The sequence below is a fragment of the Microcaecilia unicolor genome, chromosome 3 (assembly GCF_901765095.1).
Source record: "Microcaecilia unicolor chromosome 3, aMicUni1.1, whole genome shotgun sequence".
Taxonomy (NCBI): domain Eukaryota; kingdom Metazoa; phylum Chordata; class Amphibia; order Gymnophiona; family Siphonopidae; genus Microcaecilia; species Microcaecilia unicolor.
Genome location: NC_044033.1, coordinates 330,708,042 through 330,728,607, shown reverse-complemented (window position 1 = coordinate 330,728,607; position 20,566 = coordinate 330,708,042). Strand labels below are relative to the sequence as shown.

The 20,566-nt window shown below is 42.2% G+C and overlaps 1 protein-coding gene across 4 annotated transcripts in view; it reads right to left on the bottom strand.

The window, feature by feature from the left end:
* Positions 1-424: 424 nt before the first annotated feature.
* Positions 425-20,566, bottom strand: part of SERAC1 (serine active site containing 1) — a 125,011-nt gene continuing 104,869 nt past the window's right edge. For 3 of the 4 annotated variants that reach the window (XM_030198408.1, XM_030198407.1, XM_030198409.1), the window contains 3 exons: positions 15,074-15,256; positions 3,621-3,764; positions 425-703 (listed from right to left, as the gene is read on the bottom strand). In XM_030198408.1, the coding sequence (XP_030054268.1) occupies positions 567-703; positions 3,621-3,764; positions 15,074-15,256 (464 nt within the window). In that variant the 3' untranslated portion in view covers positions 425-566. Of the gene's footprint in view, positions 704-3,620; positions 3,765-15,073; positions 15,257-20,566 lie in introns of those variants that run through there. The other variant, XM_030198410.1, reaches the window with a different exon arrangement.

The following is a 20,566-nucleotide window of genomic DNA, read 5'->3' as shown; positions in this document are numbered from 1 at the left end:
ATATATTTTTAACCGAATGTATATAAACAATGCACAAAACGATACTAGTTAGGGTTGAAGCCATGACTGAAACTTGTGAGCAGTAGTGCGCCATGACTGAAACTTGTGAGCAGTAGTGCGAAACTTGTGCCAAGCCTTTTTGCGTCTTATATTTAAAGGTATTTCTGTTTTCTTTTCAGTACCATGATTGGTAAACCAGAGAAGCAAAGATTTATGCCTTTTAAAATGTCTTCTTTTGCTGCATTCTTTTTAAGCATGACTTGTGGTTCGGGTGCCTGAAATTTCAATGGTCTCACTTTCTGGCCTCAGGAAACCCAGAGCACGTGGCATTCTTAATGGCCATGTCTTTTAATCAGGTTTACAAGACAGAAATTTAACTGAATTACATTGATTCTGAATATACTTCATAGATATGAAGCCAGAACCCTGCTACCATTATTTTTATTTTTATGAAACTACAGTTCAGTATGGTTTCCATGATTCACAAGTCTAGCAGCTGTTGAATGGGAGCAGACTGACACGTCAAGCAGAAAGGAGAGCAATACAGGAACAACGCCAGTAGCTCTTTAGTTTCCAAGTTCAGGTGCCAAAGCATCATGTATAAACTGCAAAGTGCGTTTGTAGATGAAGGAATCTTTCTTCTTTGGTTTACAGCTGTTTAGATGATTAACCTCCACAGGAATTAGGTCTCCTATGCCCAAATCTGAAAGACAAAGGAGTTAAGTGAGGAGAAAATTTAGAAAGACAAATAACTCAGCCAGTGTTAAATCATTCCTGGATGCTGCCTTGCACTGGGATGAATTCTTCCTGTTACTGCTATTGGCATTCACAATGACTGGAAATATGTCCATCAGATACCAGAAAGTCACAACATACCGAGGTTTGATGCAGAAAGCCATGCGTTAAGAGCTACTGACCACATGGTTTCTATCATGAGCTTTCCACAAAAAATTACCACCCAGATGCAGTAGTCAACAAGCATGCAAATTACTACTGCAATAAAATTGTGGCAGTAATCGGCAGCTCACTGCAAAAAAGTCCTCCTTCCTGTCAGTGTGTGAACAATGACTGGTTCACACACTGACAGGAAGAAGGACATTAAAAAAGAGCCATTGCAGCCCCCCCCCCCAACTAAATCCCTGATAGTACAGCAGTCCCCTCCCTCACACCCCAACCAGACACAATCCCCTACCCCCAACTAAAAAATAAACTTCCCTAGTGTCTAACGGCACCCCCTCCCCCAACATGAACTCCCCCTTCCCTGACTCAAGAATAAATTTCCTGGTATCCAGCAAAACTCCTTTATTTGGCAGACTGAACCCATGCAGTATATCTTCAGATGAACTGAATGGGGTCAGGCAACACCGTTTCTCAAGATGGCAGTGCCAAGGCAGGAGCAAGTGGGCATCACCCTAGAGAGTTGCACAGGGACAGATATTTCACCTATACCTGCCCATCTCTACTGGAATCTAACCCATAGACCTGTACCCACTAAGATCTATTCTATCCCCACCCATCCCTGCAATTAAGCTCCTCCATCCCACCGGTACCCGCAGGTACTTCCTTCAATAACTCACCCAACCATTCTTCTACCGTTTCCTCCTGACCCCAACAGCCTCCCATCTACTTTCCGGAAACTTCCACATATTCTTTGAGTGGCATTCATTATTCAACCAATGAGTGTTCCAAGCCTCAGTCTGGTATTCCGGTTGACCCTCTGGGCATTCCAAGCCTCATTCTAGCGCTCCTCTCAGTGCATCCCAAACCTCACTCTGGCACTGCCAGATATTTTGACTACACTCACACAGAAAACCTGCAGCAACTTCTTCTATCTCTCTGGGAATCCCACAAACCTGAAAGTCAGACCCATAGGATTCTTGTGATCTCCATTCCTGTACAGTTCTCTACATTGCTCTTGCCTCTTCGAGGTACTCCAGTCCAGGGCTCTGAGGGCCCAGGTTTTGCCATAGACACCAGGGATTTTAATTTTTGAGTGTGTGTGGGGGGGGGGGGGGGGGGGGGGGGAGAGAGGGTGCTGCTATATACCAGGGAATTTATTTTTGAGTTGGGGCAGAGGGATCAGGTTGGGTGGAGGAGGGAGAGGGTAATTCTAGACACCGGGAATTTATTTTGATTTAGGATACGGATGGGTCATGTTGGGGGAAGAAGAAGGGAGGGGTGCCACTAGATATCAGGAAATTTATTTTTGTGTTGTGGGCATGGGACTCAGATCAGGGGGGAAAGAGGGATGTTTGGGGCCAATGAAAAAACTATGTCAGGGACTAGGGGTTTAGGTCAAGTACCTTAGATCTGGCACTACGTTCCTCATGAACTAGACAACAGCTCAAAGCTTTAAGATGTCTGCATTGCTGCGGGTTAGCTTATAGCCTCCTTAATATATATTTTAATATGTTGTGTGCTAATGTCTACCATGCAAGTTAAAGTGCTGAAATGCTTTCTTAATTGTGTGGCCGGTAATGAGCTCATGGACTGGTCATTAACTATGTGCTTGTGCCAGAGGTATATACATAGTAACATAGTAGATGACGGCAGAAAAAGACCTGCATGGTCCATCCAGTCTGCCCAAGATAAACTTATGTGTATACCTTACCTTGATTTGTACCTGCCTTATTCAGGGCACAGACCGTATAAGTCTGCCCAGCAGTTTTTCCCGCCTCCCATCACCGGCTCTGGCACAGACCATATAAGTCTGCCCTCCCCTATTCTCGCCTCCGAACCACCAACCCCTCTTCCCCCCACCTGCTCCGCCACCCAATTTCAGCTAAGCTTCTGAGAATCCATTCCTTTTGCACAGGATTCCTTTATGCATATCCCACGCATGTTTGAACTCCGTTACCATTTTCATCTCCACCACCTCCCGCGGGAGGGCATTCCAAGCATCCACCACCCTCTCCATGAAAAAATACTTCCTGACATCTTTCCTGAGTCTGCCCCCCTTCAATCTCATTTCATGTCCTCTCGTTCTACCACCTTCCCATCTCCGGAAAAGGTTCGTTTGCGGATTAATACCTTTCAAATATTTAAACGTCTGTATCATATCACCCCTGTTCCTCCTTTCCTCCAGGGTATACATGTTCAGGTCAGCAAGTCTCTCTTCATACGTCTTGGAACGCAAATCCCATACCATTCTCGTAGCTTTTCTTTGCACCGCTTCCATTTTTTTGACATCCTTCGCAAGGTACGGCCTCCAAAACTGAACACAAAACTCCAGGTGGGGCCTCACCAACATCTTATACAGGGGCATTAAAACCTCCTTTCTTCTGCTGGTCACACCTCTCCCTATACAGCTCATCAAATGCTTTCTACATTAGCCCTCAAATTAGCAGTCTTCAGCACTTAAAGGGAAGAACTGAGGCCTATGATATCAAGACTCATGCTGCTGTTCAACCTGCATAGTTAGCTATCTGTTGCTCTAACAATGTACATGATAAGCAGAAGCAGAATGATAATCAAATACAAGGTGTGGGGCAGAGAGAGATGCCACATGGGGTTAGAAGAGAATAAGAACTCAAGATGAATTCCAACTAAAATTAAACAAACTTGGGAACTAAAACGGCATTAAAATGCTGAATAAATAATAAGTATCAAGTTTTAGGTACCTGCTGAGTCCACAGGTACAACATGCAGTTTCACCACACTGCCTATTCGTGTTGGTAACGTTTCTGCAAAGCTCAGCACTTTAAAGTCGTTGTCCTTGGTAAGTGTCAGGAACTCTTCATTCAGTGTTTTCAATGCTGGAGAATCTTGAAAAGTAAGAAGGGAAAATGTGATGCCCATTACAATGATTTAGCTCATGAGACAGTAAGATTAATTATAGGAAGACTTTCTAGGAATATTAGCATGTAGTGATTCATTAATCAAAATATTTAGGGCCCCTTTTACTAAGTCGCATAGGCGCCTACATGTGCGCCAAATTGGAGTTACCGCCTGGTTACCACGTGGCCCTTGCGGTAATTTCTGCTACGCGCCTCTGAAAAATATTTTTTTAGTTTCTGGCATTTGATGAGCGTAGGTCATTACCGCCCAGATTCTTTACCGCTAGGTCTATGGCTGGTGGTAAGGTAGACACAAAATGGATGTGTGACAATTTTGATTTGTCCACACTTCCATTTTTGGCAAAAAAAAGACACCTTTTTTTACAGGCATGCTAAAAGAATGGATTGGCGTGTGCCCAAAACCAGCACCTACACTACTGCAAGCCATTTTTCAGCACACCTTTGTAAAAGGACCCCTTAGTGAAAAAGTCTGTGTGTGAATGAATAAAGGCTTGGAATGGAGTTGTACGATCACAAAAAGCTTGAGCATTTCATTGGTCTTATTACAATTGCTTCAACTGCAACAAACATTTCCTACACTTATTCAGATGTATCATTTATATAATTTATTTAGATTTTGCTCTTACCTTTTTCAGTAGTAGCTCAAGATAAGTTACATTCAGGTACACTGGATATTTCTCTGTCCCAGGAAGGCTCACAATCTAAGTTTGCACCTGAGGCAATGGAGGGTTAAGTGACTTGCCCAAGATCACAAGGAGCAGCAGTGGGATTTGAACCGGCCACCTCTGGATTGCAAGACAGGTGCTCTAACCTCTAGGCCACTCCATAATGTTGGGATTCTAGACCTGGTCCTAATGGTCCACCAACATATCTTTAGAAGCCACCAAAGCCAGTGTGTACATTTTACCTGTGCACTTTGGAGCAATTTTGAAAGTAAAAGTATACACATTTACTTCGTAATAATTTTCAAATAAAATTTGTATCCATTCCACACACACTTGCATCTTCTCTTTGTGTGGGTACTTTCTTTCAGTTACAATGGGCATACTTGTGAAAATACAATACATATGTTGTTGCAGTCCCCAGCCTCATATCACTCTGGAAATACTTCCACTAAATGTGGGTAAAAGAAGTGTGCTGTGGATGCCCAGTGGGTAACTTTAATTCAGACAGATTATGGGGGTAAAATATTTTTTTACTCACAGAAATTGCTTTTGAAACTAGTTCTTAAAAGGGACAATTTCACGCTATGACTAGACCATGAAAGGATTACGAATGAGCATGGAGTATTAAAAAAGACAGGGGGGAGGGGATGGGGGAATAATAGTAACAAGGGGTTCAATCACGGAATAATGTAAGGTGTTACTATTGGAATTACGGTTTGAGTTTAATGTAACATGCTGACTATTGTTTCTTTCAGTGTACATGGCAAAAGTGAAGGTAGTAAGGGGGGAGGGGGATAAGAGAGGGTACTGTTATAAAACAAAAACTGATGATAGCAACTTAAGATTAATGTACATAAGAACGATAGCTTTACAATTTGTTGCGTATGTACTTTAATGGATGTGTTACCAGGTGGAATCATCAATAAAAATGTTGACACATAAAGGGACAATTTCACAACTACATGCACAAGAAGAACATGCATACTCTGTTCTGTGTGGAATGTTGTGGATGTTCAAAGCAAAAGTAGACATATACATTAGCTTTGAAAATTAGTCCAGGAAAATTATGTGCTTACATTTATATCTGCTACTTGGGGCGCACAAATTTTCTAGGTTACATTATGCACAGAATTTTCAAACATGTGAACAGGGAAAACTTACTCCAACCTCACCTCCTCAAACAGTGGGCAAAAGTCCACATAAGATTATCTGTACACATTGGCAGGCAATTTTGTAATATGCTATTTCTGTACATAAAGCACAGCTTTGCAGAGGAAGTGATGTAATTGCTGGGAAATGGAAGTCTGACAGCAGAGATCCATTGGGGCCATGAATTAAAAGCTTTCTTCCCCCAGACCTCACCCTCGACATGCCTCTTGGAGGATGAGGAGTAGCCTAGCGGTTAATGCAGCGGACTTTGATCCTGGGGAACTGGGTTCGATTCCCACTGCAGCTCCTTGTGACTGTGGGCAAGTCACTTAACCCTCCATTGCCCCAGGTACAAAGTAAGTACCTACAAATATGTAAACCGCTTTGAATGTAGTTGCAAAATACCACAGAAAGGCGGTATATCAAGTCCCATTTCCCTTTCCCCTCTTGGGTTCTTTGACTTGTATAGAGTCCTGGGACATCCACTCAAAAGAGGTTGGAGAAGTTAGTTTGCTTGAGAGGTGGAGGACCGCTGTCAATTGTGAGCGGACAAGACGGGAGCTCATGCATTAAAGATGGTGTTGAGGACAATGATATGCTGGCGGTGTTTGGGGACAGTGAGGAACGTAGCAAGCAGGATGTGGCCAAATGGTTTTGTGCTCTGCAGACTGAAATGAAGGTGATACGTGATGATATATAATCTGCACTTGTGGAGAACTGCCAGGATGTATGAGAGATTGACAGTAGGCTGGAAGCAGCTGAGGATTGTTTGGATTCACTAGAGAGCCACATGCAGACCTTGAAGGCAGCGGAAAAACAGCATGTACAGGGGCATCAAGCTGCTTTTGATTTGCTAGAGGACTTGGAGAATAACTTGCGGTTTAAGGGGATACCATGGACGGAGCCATATAAAGACTGCAGACAGGTTTTTACCCAAATTTGTATGTCTTTGCTTGAGGGGGCGAACTTGGGTGAAGAACATGGCAAAACATAGACTGTGGAATTGGATAGAGTACATAAGAGCCTGGGCTGGCCCCCAGAGACATAATAGTATGTTTCCATCTTAAAGAGAAGGTTTTGTACAGAGCTAGGAATTGGAAAGAGCTCGTGTGGGACAACTGCAAAATCACCATATACAAAGATTTTGCGGGAATGGGAATGACCCTTGCTAAGTAGTGTTGGGAGCTCTGGGAGGTGATATGTTGTTTGCAGTCTGCCAATTACCATTATCACTGGCCCTTTCCATTTTGTTCACCGTTGGGGGCCAGGCCAAGAAGATGCGTACCAGCAGTGAAGCCTGGCATGCATTGGAAGCATTAGGATGTCGTAATTTCCCACCACATGGAGATAGGGACAAATCGCCTTCAACTTCACTGTCGACTTCTGGTTAGCAGAAGGTTCCAAGCACCCAATCCAAAGCTTCACAGAGAGTGGAGAGCTTGGCTACCTGACTTTTACATTAAATGCTCCTTTTTTAAATGTTTTTGTGCCTGCTGTCTGTTATGCTCTAGGATGGGTAGTCATGTGTTTGCTGAAAACTGTAGGTTCTTTGGCTATTTAAAGTTTATTGCATACTGTTGATCTGGTTCATACTTGGGAGTGGTTGTTGGGGTTTAGTGGAGGAGAGACAGGACAGAGGAGGGGCTGCAGTAGTGGTTGGACTGGGAAGGAGACAGAGGCAGGGAAGGTTGTTGGGGGAACCTTGTTTTCCTGGTCCCTGATGGCGAGTGGCTTCCTCCGTAATCAGGAAAGGCTAGCTAATCGGGGTGGAAGCCAGTATTTACAAAATAGGGAGGGGCTGTATTGGGAGTGGAGGGAAAATTGTAGGCTCTTCTTACAAAACTTGGCTCTTGTAATGTACAAGGGCTAAATGACACAGGCAAATGAAGTGTAGTTTTTAATTAATTGAGAAAATGCCAGTGGGACACAGTGTTACTTCAAGAAGCTCATCATTTATTAAAATGTAGAGCTTTTGAGATTCATTTAACTCATGGGCAACAAGGGGGCAGGTGCTCGGGAGGGCTAGCCATATTAATTTGTTCAAGATGTGCTTTTGAAGTAGATGATGTATATCAAAACCCCAAGGCAGCTGTCTGGAGTAAAGAAGAAATTACAAGGGCATGCGGTTACTATAGTCAACATCTATGCCCCTAATATGTAACACGGTGCTTTTTTCACAGAACTGAAGCCCCAACTTTTGGATTTTGTATATAGGGTAGTTGTTTTTTGTAGGGGGGGGGGGAGATTTTAACTTGTGCATGATCCCTCTTTGGATCATTCTAAGAGAAGGGGGGGATGTGGGGAGAGCACATCGGAAGGCTTTTTTAAAGCTGATTGGTGCATTGGATTTGATAGATATCTGGTGCCTCTATTACCCCACACAGCACCCCTACACTTTCTGTTCACACCCCAGGGACATGTACACTAGAATTGACTCCATTTGGTGTCATAGGTCACGGTGGGAGAATGTTCGTGAGGTTGGCATGGACTCCATCTCAGTTTCCAACCATGCCCCAGTATGGGTAGACTTGGGGGGCCTGGGGGGTGAATCCTACATGGGTTTTGGAGACTTAATGAACATCTGTTGGGAAATCGTCAGGTCTGTGAGGATGTTAAGGGAATTATTCATAATTATTTGCTAGACAATGTTACTGGGGAGGTGTCTGATGGCTGTTTATGGGATGCCGTAGTACGGGTTCATTTTATCAAATGGGGGGGGGGGGCGCAAAGAAAATGAGCCACAGACCAGGCGTACTTGCGCTTTTGACAGAAACTGGGGTACTTGGAGAAGAGATATAAGGATTGTTCAGACCCTGCTCCTCTGGAGGTACTGATTCAGATCTGCGGTGACCTGAACAGGATGCAGATTGAAATGGTTTCACAATGCCGTGACTCGGATTAATTTACGTGTCAGCAGCTTTGCCAGAGATTCTTTAAAGTTTACCAAGCGGTTGGGTACTCTGTTGACAAGGCACCTCTGCGAGAGGTGGGTAGATTTTTTAGTTTGGAAAATTAAGGGGCAGGGGATGTTTTATATTATACGGATGATGACATCCATTATTGTTTCCTTGAATTTTATCAGAATCTATAAAAGGATTCTTCTCATTCTTCCCTTTCAGCAATTCAAGACTATCTTGACTCAGTGGAATTACCATGTCTTTCTGGTGCAGAGAGGGATGCCTTGGATACTCCTATTTCACTTCTTGAGGTTCAATGGGTGATTAAACACCAGATTAGTGGAAAATCCCTGGGGCTTGGTGGGTTCATAGTCAAATTCTATAAACCTATTGTAGGGGAGGTGGGACCCTTATTATGTAGGGTGGGAAATGGGCTGCTTGTGAGCAACTCTTTGCCTCTGAGTATGCAGGAAGCAGGTATTTTGATCTTATTGAAGCCTGGCAAAGATCCAGTGGTATGCAACTTTAGCTTTTAAATGTAGATGTTAAGCATCTACATTTATAGCAAAAATATTGGCAGAATGTCTGACTCGGGTCTTGCCTGCTCTGGTTTATCCTGATCAGGCGAGCTTCAGTCCTAATCAATAGATGGCTAATAATATCCGGCATACTCTGATTATTATTTGGGGAGCCCAGCAGACCTCATCTAGGCTGGCTCTTTTGTCTGTAGATACATAGAAAGCATTTCACAGGTTCCACTGGAGCTATCTCTGGCAGATTTGGCAGGTTTCGTTCCTGGATAGAGGCTTTTTACACACAGCCCACACCTTGTGTAAAAGTGAATGGGGGTCATACAAATTTTTATTATAGAATGGGGCACGCATTAGGGTTGTCCACTCTCCCCTCTGCTGTTTGCATTATGGATGGAACCCTTTGCGCTAAGGATCTGTCTAATCTGGTTATCAAGGGTTTTTCAGGTGGCGGGAGTGCCCAGAAAATTGCCCTCTTTGCAGATGATATATTACCATATGTGGAGGAGCCTGTTCTCACACTGCCGACAATTCTTCAAGAATTTCAGGAATTTGGGGATGTAGCTCGATTTAAAGTTAACTTAGATAAAACTGAGCTGATGGGGGTGACTAACATGAGTGTGGATGAGGGTATCTTTCAGCGAAATTTTCCCCTTCGGTGGGCAGGTGAGAGATTCAGATATTTGGGGGTCCAGATTATGGGAAATTTGCAATAATTATATTCCTGTAACTATGAGCCCTTGTTCCATCAAATACGGCGGAACTTGGGTAGGCGGAAGGGGAATTGGTTATCATGGTGGGGGCATATTGTGGTCCTCATGAAGAATGTTCTTCCTCAACTTTTATTTTTGTTTTGGAATTTCCCATAGAGGTCCCCGCTGGGTGCTCTGTACCTTGCTGAGAATTTTTATGTTTTTATTTGGGGAGAGAAGGTCCCTAGGATGGCTAAATTGGTGTTATATGGCAGGATGTGGAGCTGGGCAGCACAACTAAGGCAATTGTTGGATTGGGAGAGTGCTCTGTATAAGGCAGTAGTAGTTTTGGAGCAGGATCATTTTCCTTCTTTTGCACTGAAACATCCGTTATGGCCCTCGGATTGCCCTCAGTATATTAGGAAGTTTATTACTAATCCTTTTATGAAACATCTCCTGGGTCTTTGGAGCAAAGTAAAGACCAAATATGGAGTACGTGCTTGGGTTTCCTCTCTGGCTCTTATGAGTCAGAGCTACCTTTTAGGGCAGGAAGGGTGTTTTCAAAATGGGAATGTAAAGGGCCGGTTAAGTTTTGTCAGTTGTTGGATGTGGGGGAAATCTGGCCCTTTGAGTCTTTAAAAGAACAATATACTTTTCGCTGTAGAGATATTTTTCCTTATATACAAATTAAACATTTTCTTGGTGCTAGGGTTGGTTGCGGAATGATCCAGAAGATAGTGAGCACTTGGAAAATTTATGGATAGCCTTGGGGAGATGGAGGGGTCTCTTATATTTTATAAGCTTTTTCGAGGTAGGGAGTTTACATGATATAAATTTATCTTGAGAAGAAATTTACTTTAAGGGAATGGAAACATATTTTTTGTGAAGTTAAGAAAGCATCTCTGTTCTTTTTTTTTTTTAAGTCTAAATTATTAACAAATTATTTAGTTGGTGTTCCAACCATGAATAATACAAACAGCAGTACCATAACGAGTACAAAATAAACAGCAGAAAATACCCCCTCCCTCATCCCCGCCCCCTTCAGCCATGAAGCATGTTCAAGTCATAAAGGCCCCCAGCAGATAAAAGAAAGGACCCCCATACTTCTGTCATCAGAAAAACACACAAGGAGCTATCAACTACTGGAAAGCATAAGAGTCAGGTGTGTCCAACTCTTCTTGGTCTGGGGAAAAACGGCCATGAGAATGATCTGTCAATTGTTCCAAATCTTGACGAATCCACACTCGAGCTGCCCAGGTGGAAAGTGTGGGCTCCACTGTTTGTTTCCAGTGTGCAGCTATGTTGCACTTCACAGCAGCAAGACAAATACATTTAATGTGCGTCTGTCACTTATGTCCTCTAGAATTACCCAATCCCAGCAAGCAGAGCTTAGGTTCACAGGGGAATTGAAATCACACTGGTGACTGCCTTCCAAAAGATTTGCAGAAAATCACAGGTTCACCAAATATGAAAGAAAGTGCCTTGTCCCTGGAAACAGCACCAACAAAGATCCATTGCGGCAACTTAATACCCATTTTCTTTAATCAAGACACACAAAGAGGTTTTCTTAACTTCATAAAACACTCTCTTCCAGGTACACAATTCCATGGTCTCGCCAAGGTTCCGCTCCCAAGCCAACACACACTTATACTTCTTAAAGGCCTTCCCAGGAGAAATTTATAAAGGATGAAAATAAGACCCTTCAGTTTATTCAGTGCTACCCACAAATTTTCCATGTGCTCCATATCCTTAGGATCTGTCCTCAACCAATTTTGAGAAATAACAAAATGTTTAACCTGCAGATAGGGAAAAAAAATCCCTGGAAGGAAGTTGGTACAGGTCCCGAATATCTGGAAATAATTACTCCAATACCAAATAATTACCAAAAGTGAACCAATCCCGCTCAATCCCAACCAGTAAAAATGGAATTCCCCCTACCCGCCACAGAAAGTGGTTTGTATGAGAACGGAGTTAAATAAGAAACCCTGGCCCTTCCCCATAACATTTGTGAACCTTCTGCCAAATGCCAAATAAATGGCTCATATAAGGATTAAGAATATGAGTACAAAGAGCCTGGCTCCCATTAGAAATCCAAAGGAGATGTCTTAAGGGAAAAATCTGGGAAATTAGCTTATTCCAACGTCACCCCTGTTTTAGCAGGACTAATTTCCCAGTCTGAAAGTTGGCGGAGCTGTGCTGCCCAATAATAAAACAAGAGATTAGGAACAGCCTGTCTTCCCAACTCCGCCAGTTGCCACAAGAGATTTCTGGGTAGTTGAGGATGCTTACCCCCCCCCCCCCCAAAATAATGTCAGAAATAGCCCGTTGAAGCTGATGTAAATCATGTGCAAGGACATCTACAGGCAAAGTCCGAAATAAAAAAAGTAATCTGGGCAAAACGTTGATTTTAACCATTGCAAATCGGCCCCACACAAACCTTTCCATTTACTGAGGTCCAACCAAACTTGAGTGAAGATATTCCCATAGTCCCTGTTGACACAAAGAAGGTAACTGCCTCGGTAAAAAAAAACCCAGATACTGAATCCCCTCTTTAGCCTTAAAGGGGAAGGATTCCTGAAGATACACTTCCCGATTCCTTTCCAAAGTAACCCCCATAAATTCCGAATTATCAAAATTTACTTTAAAGCCAGTTACTTGACCATATTTCTGAAGTTCCTTCAAAATAACTGGCAATGTCAGATCACGATTATTAACATAAAAGAGAACACAGTCTACAAAGAGAGCAATTTAATGATGTGTGGCCCCCACCTGATAACCCCCAAAGTCCATACTGTTCTGTATTCATTGTGCCAAAGGCACATTGAAAAGTGTAAACAATAGGGGGGAGAGGGGACAACCCTGGCGGATCATCCGCTGTATAGAAAAGGTCGCTGTGTAATACCCATCGATTTTAATCAAAGCCTTAGGGGATTAGCATCTCTGTTCTTTGATTAAAGAAAATGCATATAAAGTTGTCACCCGTTGATATTATACTCCGGCATGACTGTTACCTATGTATTCTCAGGGCACCACTGATGTTTGCTGGCGATGCTCGGAGGAGAGTGGGGCCTTTTCATATTTGGTGGTCATATCGGAAGATCCAAGCATTTTGGTCTACTTTGGAGCATTGCTTGGGTATGCGATTTCCAGCTGATCCCGCAGCTTGTTTGCTGGGCCTTCATAATACAAAAAGGGCTTAAATGGCAGGTGCACATTAAGAGCATCTGTCTGGCTGCAACTAAATGTGATTGTTCTTACATGGAAACATCTTGAAGGCTAGACACTATTGGACTATGATTTATGAATAAAGGAGATCCAGGACTTGGGAGAAATTGACTGATAAACGCCATGGGTGTTATGGCCCAGCACAAGATGAATGAACTCATTTGGCCGAATTACTTGCTTGGGGGGGGGGGGGGGGGGGAGGGGATAAATTTAAGGGTCACTTGCTGAAGAAACGCCAGCAGGCACCTGGATGGTTAGGAGTTTCAGTTTAAAGGGGGGATGTTGGGGGGTTAGGAGAGAGAGAGATGGTTTATTGTATTGTTGGAGTTTTTCTTGCTGAGGTGATATGGTGTTTTACCACATAAAAATTGATTGGTATCAAAAAGCACTGCTCTGTCTATGGAAATGCCTTTAAAAATGATTCTCTAAAACTATGTTCTTCAATGCAAGGCCCAGGGGCCAACAGCAGCTCCAGGAGACCTCTGTGGCAGCCTCCATTGTCTGCTAATTTTCTTCTGCTAATCTCTGCCTCTCAACCCAAGCTCAGGATAGAAAGGGGAAAATGGATTTTTTTTTTTTTTTGGGGGGGGGGGGGGGGGGGAGAACCACATGCTTGAAGGACAAGGCATTTCTGAATAGATAGAGAATATGTTTGGAAATGCCAACCTCCTTGAGGATACACCAAATTAAAATTCTGAGGGTGGGCTGTTGGGGAGAATGTCTGACACACACTGGTTAGCAATGTTGGAGCTCCGAATGGGAAGGTATTTGGTAGCTCTCCTTCAGTTCATTAGAATTCAAAGTGGCCTCAAATTGGTGAAGCTGCATGAGATATATATATATATATATATATATATATATATGCATACGTTGGGCCTTATGTTTACACACTGAATAGTAGAGAATTCAGACCAAGGCTTCCAGTATCACCTCAGTTCTTGGATTCATCCGTTACATCACACAGCTAGCTCCTATAGTGTTTGCTCCTCTTTCCCCACAGAATACAGCAGTTAGGCTGATTTTCGGCCAAAGCAAATATGAATTGGTTAGGAGTTACTATTTAATGTTACATTGGCTGCCCATCATGGCAAGGGTTCATTTTAAGTTGTGCATTATAGTTTAAAAAATGTCAGGGGAAGCTCCTTTATACATGATGAATTTTATAACGTTGCTACATGGTTACCAATTCAAGATATAGCACTAAAATCAGTTTTTATTGCGTTTCTGGATGTAACAAAATTAAAATCAAACAAACATCTTTCTGCATCTTTACAATATCAAATAGCAGAAATTTGGAATTCATTACCTTTATTTCTTGGAGCTTGCAGACATTATTTGAGTTTTAAGAAAGCTTTCAGATTTTTCCTTTTTCATAAATTTGGTCTTTTGAATTCCAGCTCTCATTAATTATTGGATATATCAGGGTTTTTTTTTGTAACTTTAGTGCATAATAGTTTTTTTGTTACTATAGATTACTTGGCAGTGTGATTCCTGGACGTGTTAGTCTGGTCTCTTGTTGATGTAATCCACACTGAACTGTGGAGGTATTGGCAGAATAGAAGACATGGTATAATATAATGCAACAATGTCCTCCTTACATTGTCCAATGGCTTATACTGTACAGACGCTTCCTGGCAAGGTTTGGACACAAGGAAGGTGTTCTGCTTAGTCTGAAAAATGGCTACAAATTAAAGGGGGGGTGAAGCCTTCTTGCCAATGAAAACACTGAAATGATCTGCCTTGGAGGTTGGTCTTTCCAATTCTCAATCAACAAGGAATCTCAATATACTGACTGCAGTTATCACCAGAAAAGAATAGAGGGAAACAGTACGTTAACTCCCCTGTTTACTAAGCTGCACTAGCGGCTGGCGATGCGGTCATGCCGACACAGACCATTCATTTTGAATAGGCTGTGTCAGCATTACTGTGTGACTTAGTAAATAGGGGGGGGGGGGGGAATGTTTTAAAAGCCATTTTTAAAAAGATTTTACAGAATGAGCAAACACAATAGCTAAAAGTACTGCTTTAACATAAAAGATCACGTTTAGCGCTTTTTAACATTCTGTATTTTGACAAACATATGTGAAGTGTGGTTGAAAAGTAACATGCAGAACCTACCCTTACTGAGTTCCTTTACTTCCACAGAGGGAAAAAGGAGATACCTCATGTTGATTGAATATTCTGCCAGCTGAGAGCCATGGTGGGGTACACTATAGAAAGTGATTCCTCGTGTGTTCTCTACAATTGCACGCAGTTCTGGGGTCCTAGAAGCATCCAGTAGCATCCTTTTGACTAACAGACCTGTATCACAAAAATTCATTTGTGCAATGATATGAAACATGGTGAGGTTAAATGCCCCAGTTATGTTTAAATATCTTTATTCAGGCATCAACATCAGAAACAGAATGTAACCATTTCACAATAAATGACAGAAAAATAAAACAGCACATAAAAGGATGACTGAAAATATATTTTCTCTCTCTCCCCCCCCCCCCCCCCCCCAGCTGAGGAATACATGTAATGTAAGCTCATAAGATTGCAGCAATATTCCCTGGCCCCAGTTATTTTGTTAGCAGAGAAAAGCAGATCACAAAAACTAGAGAGAATGCATACGTGTGAGAGCAAATCTGGTGTGTTTAATATTCAGTTCAGGAATCTCTCTGGGTCTTTTATTTTTGCAGCTTGCATTTTTCTTGTGTGTGTCTCAGCTAATTTATAAGCTCCCTGGAGAAGGAACTATCTAGTGTGTATGTCTATACAGTGCTGCATAGCCTAGTGGCACTATAGAGATGCTCAGCAGTATCATTATGGCAAGTTTATTTTTATTTTTTTTTAAGTATGCTTCTCCAATTGCCTCTTTACATGCTTTGTCTTCCTTCCTCTTTGTTTGGCTGCTCTGGAAGTACTGAGTTTTCTACCTAGCTTAGGGCTGCAAAGGGGAGTCCGATGACGGAATCAGGGTGGTATGATCACAATTAATTTCTTCTAGGAGAGAAACGTCCAAGTACTGCTTTTAAAAATATGCTATTTTCCATTACCACATTTTCACATATTCTCTTACCCTTCTGATTCTCAATGGGAAGTTAATCTTGTTCCTTTCCTACTATGAGTAGAATACATAAGGCCACATTGGTCATAAATATTTTTCACTCTTGGCTCAGAAATAGTTATTAAAATAGGTCTGCGGTTAGCTATCATGTCAAGTTCTCTCAACAACCCTGTCACACAATTTTTAAAGTAATTATGTCTTTTAAAAATTTAAAATTAATCTTACATTTTCTTTCCTTGAATCCTTCTAGACCAGTCCAGGAGCATGGGCTTATAGCTGCTTTACCAGCAGATGGAAACATGATCACAATTTTTAAAAAATGAGGCATTTGCCAGTATGCAAATGTCAAAGCAATGGAATGGAGCCAACAATCTCATGAAAACTAACTCTAAATGAAAAAAAACAAAACAAAAAACCCCATACACATAATATTCTCTCTCCCTAACCAGCTTCTACCTGGCTATTAGAGGTCCTAGAATAAATAGAAAGCCATGGATTGGGGCTTCTTCTAGAGCCCTGTATTTTCTGGTGGCTGAAGAACCTAACAATAAAAAGGGGGACACAAAACTTCCACAACTAATGAAAGAAAATAAGAGGGTAGAAGAAAGATGTCCCAAGAGAATCCGACAAAAAAAGAAGTCCAAGCTTCTAAAAATTCTTTATTCTCCATCAGTTCATCAAAACATGTACAGTCTTGACCAGCCAAAGGTGTGAGTAAACTTGACCCTACACAGGCCATGTTTCAGCACAAAGCCTTCTTCAGGAGTCAATATATCTACTGTCAAAAAAAGACCTAGCAAAACTGCCTTGCTCTGGACATCAGACACAAGAATACGACAAAGCAAACTCTAGAAAAAAAAGTTTCCAGAAGTCCTATAGGGTCTAGTAGCCTACTATGCCTGAAGAACCTGTCAGACTGAATTACCATCAGGTCCATGTCCATTATCCTCTGGAATGTTTTGGACTGGTTCCCACTTTCTAGAGTCTAACATGAAATTGGCCTTCACATTTTCTGCTCTCACTGTGTGGCGAGTTGTTGGAGAGTCAATTCTGCTCAACAGGTTAAAAGGTTTTCTTCTTTGGCCAGGACTGCACTCCACCTGCAATTTTGTCCATTTCCATAAGGTACCACTGTAGGCAATGCGTGGGAGCATCCAAACATCTGGTCCCTTCACTTTGGGTAGGAAGTATAGCAACATTAATCTGATGCCTCTGGTTTCCAGTTTGTCTATGGTCCATAAGCTACCACTGTAGGCAATGCATGGGAGCATCCAAACCCTCTGTTCCCTTCACTTTGGGTATGAAGTGTAGCAAAGCTAATCTGATGCCTCTGGTTTCCAGTTTGTCTATGACCCAAGTGGCTTAGATTAAGCCCCTGCACAGTCTGTCTGTGGCAATGAGCTTCACCAGGCCAGTAGCCTCATGTCCAACGTGACTACAATCCAATTGGGGGGGGGGGGGAGGGGTCTCCAAACCATTTCCTTTCAAAGATTTGTTGAAGTGCACAACCGAAATTGGGCTTTCTTTTATGGAGAGTTGAACAGAAGTAAAATCTCAAAGTCATAAAATCAGGGAGACCACTGAGCTAACGAGCCCTGAAGGGGATGCATGTGAGCTTTTGACCAGGGTACTAGTCCAGAGAGGTTGCCATCATAGTTCCCCTCTAAGGATCTGGCCACATTGAGAAACATTTTTTGCTGTGTGCAAAATGTTTTCAGGTATATTTATCTGTGGGTGGTTCTTGCTACTAAACATATGGTAACTCATTAAAGAATGCATTGGAACATGTATTTATTGAAATGATGTGTTTATTTCAACTATTCATGCCCCAAAAGAATGTAAAATAGAAATATTTCCATTTTAAGCTGCTATGTTCCGCTTCAATAACCATGCAACGTATAGTTTGGCTCATAATCACTGCTGGGTCTTATGTTGGACTCAGTGGGTGTTCAGGCAAGGGGTAATCCACCAGTGCAATGAGAAACTGGATTACTGTTTGGGGGAGAGAGAAAGACAGTCAGAGAAAATAATAAGATATCAGTGACTTGATTAACAGTGTAACTGAAAATATACAGAAAAAAATTGGGTACTTACAAATTACTGAGTGGAAACTTCTTCCTCGCTCTATTTTCCATAATTTATAAACACTGTCTAGAGTAGTACCATTCTAGGTCATTAAAATGTCAAGGTGTTCAACTTCTAGCCAGTTTTTAATCTTAGTTTTAATGGTATTCATCAAGCTTAGTCCTTTTTCACAGTCTGCACTGGAAGCTTGAAAAATACCACAAACATCCAGTAGAAGATGTTGTTCAGCAAAAGAGACAAACTACTGCTATGTGAAAATGAGAAGACAGAGGGACAGAATAAAGTGACCACTTTTCATTTTCTCGCATATAAGTAACTTAAATTCTGAATACTGGGTTCCTTTCCAAAAGAGGTTTCATCTTTATTTAGTAGAGTGCTGTGTCTGTTAGCCAACCTGTTAAGCGGCTGATGTCCAAAGGTAAAATTACCAACGTGAATCAAAGAACTGGCACACTGGTGCACTAATTTGATTGAATTGAAAATGGGAGAAAAAACCTCATACTACAGAGGCCAACCGCGGTCTTTAAAACTGGACTGCAAAATAATCAAGTTGAGAGGCACACAGTTAAAAAAGTAATCATTGGTTAAAAAAACTCCCATCAAATGCCTGATTACAAATAGGGAAAACAATACTGTGTAAGTTAGTGGAAAGCATTTATCTCAAGTCGTGCTAAAAGCCTGTTCTCTAACGCTCAGTTCTGGTAGGATCAATCTCTTGGAGGTGTGTAGAGGGAGATCCTGCTCAAGTACTCTGGGCCATTTCCTTTGAGGGCCTTGAAAATCAGACAGAGTTTTAAATTTAGTCCTGTATTGTACTGGTAGCCAGTGAAGGCTTTACTAGACAGGGATTATTGCTTCTAGACACAGAAGTCTTTTTTGAGCCATCTTTCTGGAGTCTGAAGTGCAGGGCGATACCAAAAGGAATCAGAAACGTGAGTTGTGAATCTCAATGAGTACCATGCCAAAGAATATCCAGGACCCACTTGTCTAAGGCAATCTACTGATGTAAATGACCACCTACAGGAATTCCTTCAGAAAAGAGCCATTCTTTTACATTGGGCTGACTGGGGAGCTCCTGAAGATCCAGCACTGTTGTCCTTTGACTCCTACGCTCCACAAAAGGAATGTCTTACCTGGATACCTGTTAGACTGGAAGGAAAACGGCTTTCCCTGGAGTCTTTAAATTGGACGTGACTCCTTGCGTTCTACATTTGCTTATTTCCGATCTGAGAAAGGGTTACCTTCAAAAGCTAATCAAAAATGTATTAAGTTAGTCCAATAAAAAAGATAACATCTTATTTTATTTTCTATGTTTAATACCTTCAAAAGTGGACTAACGGAGATCACACGGCACCATGCTGCAGGAGATACGCTGATCTAAGCCTCTCCTGCCTTCGTCCTGACATATTTGCCCTCCAACTGCTATCATCTTTTGAAATACTGCAGCTTGGGGAGGCTTGGACCTGCGAGGTGGGGTGTGCTATTTTTTATCGCTTCTTGCCGCTCTACATGGTGAATACATGTCTATAAGGACAAAGATTGCGGTCGGCTCCCAGAAGCTAAGATGATAATGCTTGCTAGTCCCTCCACCTTGTCTGTTGGTTCAACGTGGGCTGTGGAGATAACGGCTGAGGTAACTGTGACCCTTGAAGCAGTACTAGCTAAAAAGCTGCAGCCTAACGAGGCAAAATTGGAAAGAGAGGAGGTTAAACTGGATGAATTTGGACACAAATTTATTATGTTCCAGCAACGTACCAGCGCCCTTGAAGATCAAATCCAGGGGGGTGACTTGATACTCAAACATGACATCAATCTCGATTTGTGGCATTAGAAGAAAACAGGTCCAGAAGGAATAATTTATGCCTGATTGGTCTTCTGGAAATGCTGGCTCACACCATTTGTATATTCAAACCTGCCAGCTTGTGTAGCATACAGATGTACACAGAGAAAGTATAACAACAGGATAAGTTTTCATAGGTAGAGTAGTAATCAGTGTGTCACTTGGAGGGGCTGGTTATAGGGACACACCCTAGCACCGTTATATTTTGTGCACAGAAAAAGATGGAGACCTGTGTGACGGGGAGGGGGGGGGGGGGGGGGGGGAGAGATTGGTGTGGTCGGGGGGGGGGGGGGGGGGGGGGGGGGGCGCGTAAAATTTCTTGGACACAAAGGGTGCCGTGAACTGAAAAAGTTTGGGAACCACTGGCTTAAATAAATCAGTAAAGTGTCCCAGAGAGTCAACTGCTGTTTAGTATATTGAAGAAGGCTATCAACATTGTGTCTATATAGGTATTGAAGGTTAACAGTAAGCAAAATGCCCAAGTATTTAAAACCATCCAAGTCCCATTTCAATGGAAATCCCCCCACCCATTGCTGACATAATTCATGAGCAGTGGGTAATTCCTCTGATTTATTCATATTAAGATAAGGACCCATATCCTGAGAAGGACCCATATTCTGCAAAACTTTTCAATAAC